Source organism: Gobio gobio, assembly GCF_949357685.1.
Source record: "Gobio gobio genome assembly, chromosome: 21".
Taxonomy (NCBI): domain Eukaryota; kingdom Metazoa; phylum Chordata; class Actinopteri; order Cypriniformes; family Gobionidae; genus Gobio; species Gobio gobio.
Genome location: NC_137117.1, coordinates 4,736,503 through 4,749,002, shown reverse-complemented (window position 1 = coordinate 4,749,002; position 12,500 = coordinate 4,736,503). Strand labels below are relative to the sequence as shown.

The following is a 12,500-nucleotide window of genomic DNA, read 5'->3' as shown; positions in this document are numbered from 1 at the left end:
CTAAGATGAAGGAGATGAAGATCCCCTCGCCATCCTCACCGCCCACGATATTAAAGCCCAGGCCGGTCGAGCCCCTGAGAATGACCACCCGCCGCGGCTCCCTGATGGACACCAGCACACACACTTACAGCACACACACTTACAGCACACCATACGATCCACGGGCAACACCAGCACACACACTTACAGCAAACAGTGGCGCAAAAAGCGGGTATGCGCAATATGCGGCGCATAGGAGCACTACATTTTTCAACTAAACATCGAAATAAATCTAATTAATAAACTAAATTAACCATATAAACTAAATTACTGATCTAATTATTGATCTAAAGCCCACACTGTCACTGTATGATAATTGAAAATGAACTGATGACATCAGCGTTTTTTCCAGAACGGCTGTACGGCTGAATAAAATTATGCTGCATTATTTTCCTGTTTAACACTGTAAAGCTGCTCTGAGACCATCTGCATTGTTAAAAGCGCTATATAAATAAAGTTGACTTGACTTGACTAGGGGGCGCCAAAGCGATGGTATGAAGATAAAAAAATGTGTTTCTGTATTTTCTATATGTAGCTGCTGTTGTGCGTTTCTACATAATTTCTGTATTTCCTCAATATTCTATAACATGTTAGAGGACTAACAGGCTAGAGTAGGCGCCCTCATAAGATCCTATAATAGAATTTTGGATAATAATGGAATATCGCGAGTGGGCCGGGCGGGCGTCCGATTGCGCACTAACACGTCAAAAGCGTCAATTTGACAGCAAAACGTGTGTCCTTGACGCGTGATTTACCACAAAAACGTGCGTTCTTATAAGGTGCGCTTTGGGGTCAAGGAAAACGCGCGTATCCGATGCGTGTTTTTATATCAAAGCGCACGTCCTCGATGCGTGATTTGCCATTTAAAAAACGCGCTTTATATGGTAAATCACGCGTCGAGGACGCGCGCTGAGTTGGACAAAACGCACGTTATTATTAACGTGTAAACAGGTAAACCAAACAGGCAGTGCAAACTTGTGTTTGAAGTATCCAAACAGACTAAAGAACGTGCTCTTTCCTTGGGGTTCTTAAATGTGCTTGCTCACTTTTTAGGGCACTCCTCTTATAAAGTAAAGTTATCAGTATCAACAAAATCCATCTTACCATTTATCAAAATCCACTTACACTGTAATTACAATTGCCTAAATAATGTCATGAGATTTTTTGATTTAGGTTCTAAATATAATATTTTAATTATAGAAATATGAAATTATTCCATGCCTATGAAACTATAAAACTGCCAGTATATTTGGCGGCGTAATGGATTCTAGAATCATCAACTAATTCGTTCTAACCGACTGTTCAAAAACGGTGAATTATTCGAGAACGAAACCTATACTTTGTTGGGAAAATAGAGCAAAACTGTAAGAAATTACCTCTTTTTGTTTATTGTACTGTTGTATGAAATGAATATGGCATTTTGCAATCGTGCTGATATCGGCTACTCTGGAAAATAGCTCTCTTGCTCGTATGATATTGCTTACCTCATAATCTCCTCTTTAATTACTCTCAAACGAATGTTTATTTTTATGTTTGTTATTAGCCTATTTTTAATGAAAACACAACAACAATACAATAGTACAGTAAAAAACTCACGTATATTAAACTTTTGTTAAAAATCGAATAAGACAGATGACATAAAATAGATAGGCTACCCGAATTATAACAAATAAATAAAAGATATTTGGAAATTCCCCTGTAAAACGGGGAACCCTCAGTTTGTGTGTTTTTTTGCTATTAACAAAAGTGATCTTTCGCTTGTGCCTCCGCTATCGTCCTGTCAATCATCTCGCTCGCGCCTATGATTACAGTAACAGTAAAAATTTAATTCACCATCATCGGTTCCCATCCTCAGTCAATCTGCATGACAGTTTTTTCAATGACCATCTACACTAGATTAATGGGCCAGTGAAAAGGCACGCCATGTTACAATTTAGTAAGAACTAAAGAGCGCTCTAGAATGTTTGGTAGCAACATTGTTACTAGTATTGGGCATCAAGAACCGGTTCCTACTTGGAATCGTTACAATGCTCATAATAACTTTCATTAACTCTACAATAAGTAAATCCACTGCAGAGCTAAATCTACAGATGGACTATAAAACAGTCCTTCCAGAATTTTTTTTTTTTTATTGTTGCAGGCAAAAATCCTTGATTATGCGGCACGTTTTCTTAAAAAATGCTATGGAAAATGCGCGATATTTATGCGATGAAATTGCGGGAACTTGCAAAAACTGCGGTTTGATGAAAAAGAGAAAAACATCACAGTAAGTGCTGGGAATATATTTCAGTTCTCATCTTGTTTTATTGAAGACCTTAATAAACACACGGCTCAAATTTATAAAACATTGAGTCAAAAGCGCATTCGAAAGGAATATGCTACAACTTCTGAAAAAATGAATAAATAACTTCCTGTTTTACAGAGGTAGCTTTACAAAACAGACATTTGAGTGCTTCCAATGCACAAAGTGCAATCTCTTAAAGGGTTAGTTCACCCAAAAATGTAAATTCTGTCATTAATGCCTGACCCTCATGTGGTTGGACACCCGTCAGACCTCCGTTCATCTTCAGACACAAATGAAGATATTTTAGTGTAAATCTGATGCTCTGAAAGGCCTCCATTGGCACAATGCACTTTACACTCTCAAGACCCTTAAAAGACACTAAAGACGTCGATACAAAGTCCATCTCACTACAGCGGCTCTACAATAACTTTATGAAGAGACGACAATAGTTTTTGTGCGCAAAAAAACCCTAAATAACGACTTATATAGAAATGACCGATTTCAAAACACAGCCTCATGAAGCTTCAGAGCGTTATGAATCAGCGAGTCGATTCAGCGGTTCAGAGTGTTATGAGTCAGTGAGTCGATTCAGCGGTTCAGAGTGCTATGAATCAGAGAGTCTTTTCAGCGGTTCAGAGAATCAACTCGTTATGAATCAACTCGCTGATTCATAACCCTCCAAACCACTGAATCAACTCGCTGATTCATAACGCTCAAAACCACTGAATCGACTCACTGATTCATAACGCTTCAAACCGCTGAATTGACTCACTGATTCATAACGCTTCAAACTGCTGATTCAACTCACTGATTCATACCGCTCCAAACGGCTGAATCGACTCGCTGATTCATAACGCTCCGAGCCGCTGAATCGACACACTGATTCATAACGCTTCAAACCACTGATTCAACTCACTGATTCATAACGCTTCAAACCGCTGAATTGACTCACTGATTCATAACGCTTCAAACTCCTGATTCAACTCACTGATTCATACCGCTCCAAACGGCTGAATCGACTCGCTGATTCATAACGCTTCAAACCACTGAATCGACTCACTGATTCATAACGCTCCGAACCACTGAATCGACTCACTGATTCATAACGCTTCAAACCACTGAATCGACTCACTGATTCATAACGCTCCGAACCACTGAATCGACTCGCTGATTCATAAAGCTTCAAAGCTTCATGATGCTGTGTTTTTAAATCGGTCAACACGCCGGGAAACTGCTTTGCTTTGGTCTATTGCTGTTATTGTTGTTGGCCAATGGGAGTTTGCGAGCTTCATCATGGTTTCAGCGATATCTATGGTTTCTCCACGGGGTTTGCAGCTTTTCGATGATGTTCACATCGGGTAATTACGTCTCTTCAAAACGTTCCCATGGCAACAGGTGGAAATGGCGGCTCTTGTGTGAAGTAAACAAACATTTTTCAACTTTCTGCTAATATATATGACTTTTTTGCATTATGAAATCATGCTAGCCCCCCATATTTTGCACGCGGGAAATAGGCAATTTATGCGGCGTATTTGAAAAAATGAAATATAAATATGCTGATTATACATTAAATCATGCGATCGCATAATCGCGTTTTTCTGATAAAAGCTAACGAAGGTGTGTATGATATGGTGTGGTCACCTGGGAATGTCCTCCTCTCCCAGCAGCAGGCCTTTAGGGATGGGCGAGTAATGGCGCGGAGACGAGGGACTGAGGGCTTGTGGGTAATCAGACATGTCCATATGAGGAGGATAGGCTGCAGAAACACAGACGCCAGTGTGTTAGTGTGTGTGTGTGTGTGTGTGTGAGTGTGTGTGTGTGTACGCGCTCACAGCTGGTGATGTCAGGAGGGTTGTAGGCGTCTTGATGATGATGATGAAGAGTTTTGGCTACTCTCAGATACACAATCTCCCCTGTGTTTTTCAGCACAGCTACAGCGTCCTCATGCATCACGTCCTCTAGATACATGTTGTTCACCTAAACACACACACACACACACACACACACACACTTACTTCATGACTGACGATCACTTGATACAACTAACCTGCATCACTGATCCATGAAGGTTGCACCTCATCCAGTGTTTTCACTGGTTCACTGTGAGTAAAACCGAGAGATTGACCAGTCAGTCGCGTTCTCGAGTGAGAGCCCAATCACCTTCAAATGGTAACAAAACAAGCCAGTGGACATTGGGGATTGTGGAGGGCTATGTGGAGATCCCTTAGGTGGAGCATGCAATTGCGGTGCATTTACAGTGGCATGAAAAAGTATGTGAACCGCTTGCAGAAGCTGTGAAAATGGGAATAATTTTAACTAAATAAGAGGGATCATACAAAATGCATGTTATTTTTTATTTAGTACTGTCCTGAATAAGATATTACAACATGCAAGTATCTTCTGTTGCATCTGAAGGGCAGTACTAAATGAAAAAAAATTATATTTAAACTGGAAAAAAAATTGGACATCTTCATCCTGTTCAAAAGTTTTCACCCCCCGGCTCTTAATGCATCGTGCTTCCTTCTGGAGCATCAGTGAATGTTTGAACCTTTTTTAGTAGTTGTGTTTGAGTCCCTCAATTGACCTATCGGTAAGCCCCTCCTCTCGAACGCAGATGAGCCAATAGCAGTTGAGTATCAGTTGCGCTGGGACTGGAACTCAGACATCTTTAGGTTTCAGCGCCATAGAGATGCATTGGAAAATCCGAAGCTCTCATAGATTTGATGGTATTTATGCTACAAAAATGCTAAAACGTAGTGCCTGAGGTACTGTAACACTGACTCCAGGGATCCTGAGAGGATTTTCTGTTTGTGATACTCTTGTTAAGTTATGATTAAAGTCCCTGCTAACATACAAACCGTAATAACTAACTGTTCTCACGTCATGTACACTGTAGGTCAAAAACACAAAGGTCTACTTTCAGTGCCTCTCCATATTAAACTGGTTATATGTAAATTAATTTGATTTTAGATTTGTTTAAGGTCTACATTATCTGTCCTACTAAGGAGGACTCCTATTTTGATGGGTATTATAGTCTCCGGGTAGTGAAAGAAAGAGCTCGCACACGCAAGTTATCGGAGTTGTTTTGCAGATACAAAGTTTACCAGTTATTAACTGCACCCTCGAAAAGGCATAAGGTCTGTGTATATGTTTGTTTACTGTTAGTTGTATGAGTGTTTTTGTGTAATTTGCTGTGTATGTTAATGGTAATGCAACGGGGAGAGAGAGTTTGTGAATGAGACGTTAATGCGCACTTCTTATGCTTTGTTTGTTCAGCTCTTACGATGATTTTTTGGAGTGAATAACGATGCAATAAACTTGATAAACCATCAGTAAAGTTTGGCCATCATTCGGACGGGATATACGCTACAATCTGTGTCCAAAAACATCTTGGGATAAGGTTTTCAGGTTTTGCAACTCCGTTTGTTTGTCCGAGTTAGCAACAGTAACTAAGGGGGGCGGGGCTTACCGATAGGTCAATTGTCCTCAGTGTGAAAAGATGGATCTTAAAATCATACAGTCATTGCTGGAGAGGGTTCAAATATGAAAAAGAGGCTGGAAAATTGAAGAATGTGCAGGATTTTTCTGAAGAACATTGGGCAGTTTAACTGCTCAGGACAAACAAGGGACTCGTGAACAACCATCACAAAACACAAAAACAGCTGTGGATCATCCAGGGAACGACACACACACACACACACAGCCGTGGATCATCCAGGGAACGACACACAGCAATGAGAATCAATGGTTCAGAAACATTATTTTAATAAATTCAGCTATTTTTTTTGTCTTGTGGACTATATGTAAACATTTTTTATATAAAATATCTTATTCAGGACAGTACTAAATGAAAAATAACATGCATTTTGTATGATCCCTCTTATTTAGTTAAAATTATACCCATTTTCACAGATTCTGCAAGCGGTTCACATACTTTTTCATGCCACTGTATGTCTAACCTGGCGGAATCACCCACGCCCTCCATTCAAGGCCTGCAAGTTCTCTTGGACATGCTGCCTCTGCCTTGCACACTATAACCCTGCTGGAAATATATAAGGCCAAATCGCTAAAAGAACTGCACAAGGGTGGTTATGAACCAGGGATGATGCAGGAACTGTGTACGGTGACAGACCTCGCCCTCAGGGTGACGAAATTCACTGCATGGGCCCTCGTTCAGACAATTTCCACATTGGTGGACCAGGAACACCATCTCTGGCTGAATCTGGCTAAAATGAAGGAAGCAGACAAAGTCCGCTTCCTCGACTCCCCCATCTCCTACTATCGAGGACTTTGCCCAGCAGTTTTCGGCAGTACAGAAGCAGAAGCCCCCTCCGGCTGCCCGTCACCGAGGGCATCCCCTCCTGCGGCATATACATCTGCTCCTGGGCAAAAACAGCGCCGGCCATTACCCAGGCCACAACGTTAATCTGCCCACAGGAAGGTGACACAGCCCATCTCAGGTGCTACTAAATGCTCTAAGTGGTCAGTGAAACACAAGGCAGGCAACCCAGAGAATGAAGAAGCTGCTCTTCAGGAGACGGTGCGCGTCTCCCCAGGAGTTCTGTACCTACTTTCTCAATCTCTGGGTCACACGAGGAGCACTTTCCTCAATCTCTGGGTCACACGAGGAGCACTTTCCTCAATCTCTGGGTCACACGAGGAGCAATTTCCTCAATCTCTGGGTCACACGAGGAGCACTTTCCTCAATCTCTGGGTCACACGAGGAGCACTTTCCTCAATCACTGGGTCACACGAGGAGCACTTTCCTCAATCTCTGGGTCACACAAGGAGCACTTTCCTCAATCTCTGGGTCACACGAGGAGCACTTTCCTCAATCTCTGGGTCACACGAGGAGCACTTTCCTCAATCACTGGGTCACACGAGGAGCACTTTCCTCAATCTCTGGGTCACACGAGGAGCACTTTCCTCAATCACTGGGTCACACGAGGAGCACTTTCCTCAATCTCTGGGTCCCACGAGGAGCACTTTCCTCAATCTCTGGGTCACACGAGGAGCACTTTCCTCAATCTCTGGGTCACACGAGGAGCACTTTCCTCAATCACTGGGTCACACGAGGAGCACTTTCCTCAATCACTGGGTCACACGAGGAGCACTTTCCTCAATCTCTGGGTCACACGAGGAGCACTTTCCTCAATCACTGGGTCACACGAGGAGCACTTTCCTCAATCTCTGGGTCACTCGAGGAGCACTTTCCTCAATGTCTGGGTCACACGAGGAGCACTTTCCTCAATCACTGGGTCCCACGAGGAGCACTTTCCTCAATGTCTGGGTCACACGAGGAGCACTTTCCTCAATCTCTGGGTCACACGAGGAGCACTTTCCTCAATCTCTGGGTCACACGAGGAGCACTTTCCTCAATCTCTGGGTCACACGAGGAGCACTTTCCTCAATCTCTGGGTCACTCGAGGAGCACTTTCCTCAATCTCTGGGTCACACGAGGAGCACTTTCCTCAATCTCTGGGTCACACGAGGAGTACTTTCCTCAATCACTGGGTCACACGAGGAGCACTTTCCTCAATCACTGGGTCTCACGAGGAGCACTTTCCTCAATCTCTGGGTCACACGAGGAGCACTTTCCTCAATCTCTGGGTCACACGAGAAGCACTTTCCTCAATCTCTGGGTCACACGAGGAGCACTTTCCTCAATCTCTGGGTCACACGAGGAGCAATTTCCTCAATCTCTGGGTCACTCGAGGAGCACTTTCCTCAATCTCTGGGTCACACGAGAAGCACTTTCCTCAATCTCTGGGTCACACGAGGAGCACTTTCCTCAATCTCTGGGTCACACGAGAAGCACTTTCCTCAATCTCTGGGTCACACGAGGAGCACTTTCCTCAATCTCTGGGTCACTCGAGGAGCACTTTCCTCAATCTCTGGGTCACACGAGAAGCACTTTCCTCAATCTCTGGGTCACACGAGGAGCAATTTCCTCAATCTCTGGGTCACTCGAGGAGCACTTTCCTCAATCTCTGGGTCACACGAGGAGCAATTTCCTCAATCTCTGGGTCACACGAGGAGCACTTTTCTCAATCTCTGGGTCACACGAGAAGCACTTTCCTCAATCACTGGGTCACACGAGGAGCACTTTCCTCAATCTCTGGGTCACTCGAGGAGCACTTTCCTCAATCTCTGGGTCACACGAGGAGCACTTTTCTCAATCTCTGGGTCACACGAGAAGCACTTTCCTCAATCTCTGGGTCACACGAGGAGCACTTTTCTCAATCTCTGGGTCACACGAGAAGCACTTTCCTCAATCTCTGGGTCACTCGAGGAGCACTTTCCTCAATCTCTGGGTCACACGAGGAGCACTTTTCTCAATCTCTGGGTCACACGAGAAGCACTTTCCTCAATCTCTGGGTCACACGAGGAGCACTTTTCTCAATCTCTGGGTCACACGAGAAGCACTTTCCTCAATCTCTGGGTCACACGAGGAGCACTTTTCTCAATCTCTGGGTCACACGAGAAGCACTTTCCTCAATCACTGGGTCACACGAGGAGCACTTTTCTCAATCACTGGGTCACACGAGAAGCACTTTCCTCAATCACTGGGTCACACGAGGAGCACTTTTCTCAATCTCTGGGTCACACGAGGAGCACTTTTCTCAATCTCTGGGTCATACGAGGAGCACTTTCCTCAATCTCTGGGTCACACGAGGAGCACTTTTCTCAATCTCTGGGTCATACGAGGAGCACTTTCCTCAATCTCTGGGTCACACGAGGAGCAATTTCCTCAATCTCTGGGTCACACGAGGAGCAATTTCCTCAATCACTGGGTCACACGAGGAGCACTTTTCTCAATCTCTGGGTCACACGAGGAGCACTTTCCTCAATCACTGGGTCACACGAGAAGCACTTTCCTCAATCACTGGGTCACACGAGGAGCACTTTTCTCAATCTCTGGGTCACACGAGGAGCACTTTCCTCAATCACTGGGTCACACGAGGAGCACTTTCCTCAATCTCTGGGTCACACGAGAAGCACTTTTCTCAATCTCTGGGTCATACGAGGAGCACTTTCCTCAATCTCTGGGTCATACGAGGAGCACTTTCCTCAATCTCTGGGTCACACGAGGAGCACTTTCCTCAATCACTGGGTCACACGAGGAGCACTTTTCTCAATCTCTGGGTCATACGAGGAGCACTTTTCTCAATCACTGGGTCACACGAGGAGCACTTTTCTCAATCTCTGGGTCATACGAGGAGCACTTTCCTCAATCTCTGGGTCACACGAGGAGCAATTTCCTCAATCTCTGGGTCACACGAGAAGCACTTTCCTCAATCTCTGGGTCACACGAGGAGCAATTTCCTCAATCTCTGGGTCACACGAGAAGCACTTTTCTCAATCTCTGGGTCATACGAGGAGCACTTTCCTCAATCTCTGGGTCACACGAGGAGCACTTTTCTCAATCTCTGGGTCATACGAGGAGCACTTTCCTCAATCTCTGGGTCACACGAGGAGCAATTTCCTCAATCTCTGGCTCACACGAGAAGCACTTTCCTCAATCACTGGGTCACACGAGGAGCAATTTCCTCAATCTCTGGGTCACACGAGAAGCACTTTTCTCAATCTCTGGGTCATACGAGGAGCACTTTCCTCAATCTCTGGGTCATACGAGGAGCACTTTCCTCAATCTCTGGGTCACACGAGGAGCACTTTCCTCAATCACTGGGTCACACGAGGAGCACTTTTCTCAATCTCTGGGTCATACGAGGAGCACTTTTCTCAATCACTGGGTCACACGAGGAGCACTTTTCTCAATCTCTGGGTCATACGAGGAGCACTTTCCTCAATCTCTGGGTCACACGAGGAGCAATTTCCTCAATCTCTGGGTCACACGAGAAGCACTTTCCTCAATCTCTGGGTCACACGAGAAGCACTTTCCTCAATCTCTGGGTCACACGAGGAGCACGTACCTTAATCTCTGGGTCACACGAGGAGCACTTTCCTCAATCTCTGGGTCACACGAGGAGCACGTACCTTAATCTCTGGGTCACACGAGGAGCAATTTCCTCAATCTCTGGGTCACACGAGGAGCAATTTCCTCAATCTGTGGGTCACACGAGGAGCACTTTCCTCAATCTCTGGGTCACACGAGGAGCAATTTCCTCAATCTCTGGGTCACACGAGGAGCACTTTCCTCAATCTCTGGGTCACACGAGGAGCACTTTCCTCAATCTCTGGGTCACACGAGAAGTACTTTCCTCAATCTCTGGGTCACACGAGGAGCAATTTCCTCAATCTCTGGGTCACACGAGGAGCACTTTCCTCAATCACTGGGTCACACGAGAAGCACTTTCCTCAATCTCTGGGTCCCACGAGGAGCACTTTCCTCAATCTCTGGGTCACACGAGGAGCACTTTCCTCAATCTCTGGGTCACACGAGGAGCACTTTCCTCAATCTCTGGGTCCCACGAGGAGCACTTTCCTCAATCTCTGGGTCACACGAGGAGCACTTTCCTCAATCTCTGGGTCACACGAGGAGCACTTTCCTCAATCTCTGGGTCCCACGAGAAGCACTTTCCTCAATCTCTGGGTCCCACGAGGAGCACTTTCCTCAATCTCTGGGTCACACGAGGAGCACTTTCCTCAATCTCTGGGTCACACGAGGAGCACTTTCCTCAATCACTGGGTCACACGAGGAGCACTTTCCTCAATCTCTGGGTCACACGAGGAGCACTTTCCTCAATCTCTGGGTCACACGAGGAGCACTTTCCTCAATCTCTGGGTCACACGAGAAGCACTTTCCTCAATCACTGGGTCACACGAGGAGCACTTTCCTCAATCTCTGGGTCACACGAGAAGCACTTTCCTCAAACTCTGGGTCACACGAGGAGCACTTTCCTCAATCTCTGGGTCACTCGAGGAGCACTTTCCTCAATCTCTGGGTCACACGAGGAGCACTTTCCTCAATCTCTGGGTCACTCGAGGAGCACTTTCCTCAATCTCTGGGTCACACGAGGAGCACTTTCCTCAATCTCTGGGTCACACGAGGAGCACTTTCCTCAATCTCTGGGTCACTCGAGGAGCACTTTCCTCAATCTCTGGGTCACACGAGGAGCACTTTCCTCAATCTCTGGGTCACTCGAGGAGCACTTTCCTCAATCTCTGGGTCACTCGAGGAGCACTTTCCTCAATCTCTGGGTCACACGAGGAGCACTTTCCTCAATCTCTGGGTCACACGAGGAGCACTTTCCTCAATCTCTGGGTCACTCGAGGAGCACTTTCCTCAATCTCTGGGTCACACGAGGAGCACTTTCCTCAATCTCTGGGTCACACGAGGAGCACTTTCCTCAATCTCTGGGTCACTCGAGGAGCACTTTCCTCAATCTCTGGGTCACTCGAAGAGCACTTTCCTCAATCTCTGGGTCACTCGAAGAGCACTTTCCTCAATCTCTGGGTCACTCGAGGAGCACTTTCCTCAATCTCTGGGTCACTCGAGGAGCAATTTCCTCAATCTCTGGGTCACTCGAGGAGCACTTTCCTCAATCTCTGGGTCACTCGAGGAGCACTTTCCTCAATCTCTGGGTCACTCGAGGAGCACTTTCCTCAATCTCTGTACCCATATGTACGGGGAGTGGCTTGTTATGCAAATCTCTCTCGCCTGGCTTGTTTTGTTACCACTCGAAGGTGATCGGGCTCTCAAGCGAGATCCCACTGCGTCAGTCAGTTCTGACGTAACGTCTCCGTTCTCTCCTTCAGTGAACGAGGGATACATCAGTAACCAAGGCGTTACTATAGTTAAGTAAAACCATAAAAAAAACGTTTCAAAATATGAGGTAACTGACACAAAATAGTTTTATTTCAGCTAGTTGCCAAGGCATCATTTCTCATTAGGGGCCAAGCACTGAAGGATAAATGCAACTGTCACTATAGCAAATTTAGAGTCTCTAACTCAATCCTTCTAGAAAAATTATTTTTCCCTCTGATTCCTTGGCTCAATCCCGCCATTTTGAATTTTCCGATAAACTTACTTTTGCGAACTTGTCCTAGACGGTTCGTCCGATTTGCACAAAAATGTAACTAGATCATCTTCAAACCATGTTGACAAAACATTCAAAATGGAATTCAAGTTGATTCGTTAAATCGTTTTCGATAAACGCGCAAACAAATTTTACGTAGCGGTTGCGAAAACACACTTAAGGCTATATCTCCGCAA

The 12,500-nt window shown here is 45.3% G+C and overlaps 1 protein-coding gene across 1 annotated transcript in view; it reads right to left on the bottom strand.

Moving 5' to 3' along the window:
* Positions 1-12,500, bottom strand: part of dlg4b (discs, large homolog 4b) — a gene marked incomplete at its 3' end in the record, with an annotated part of 66,781 nt that overhangs the window by 15,944 nt on the left and 38,337 nt on the right. Inside the window, exons 10-12 of the mRNA XM_079802652.1 lie at positions 4,156-4,300; positions 3,965-4,079; positions 1-101 (exon numbers count right to left, since the gene is read on the bottom strand). The exon at positions 1-101 is cut by the window's left edge and continues 56 nt beyond it. Coding sequence (XP_079658778.1) covers positions 1-101; positions 3,965-4,079; positions 4,156-4,300 — 361 coding nt within the window. The remainder of the gene's footprint in view (positions 102-3,964; positions 4,080-4,155; positions 4,301-12,500) is intronic.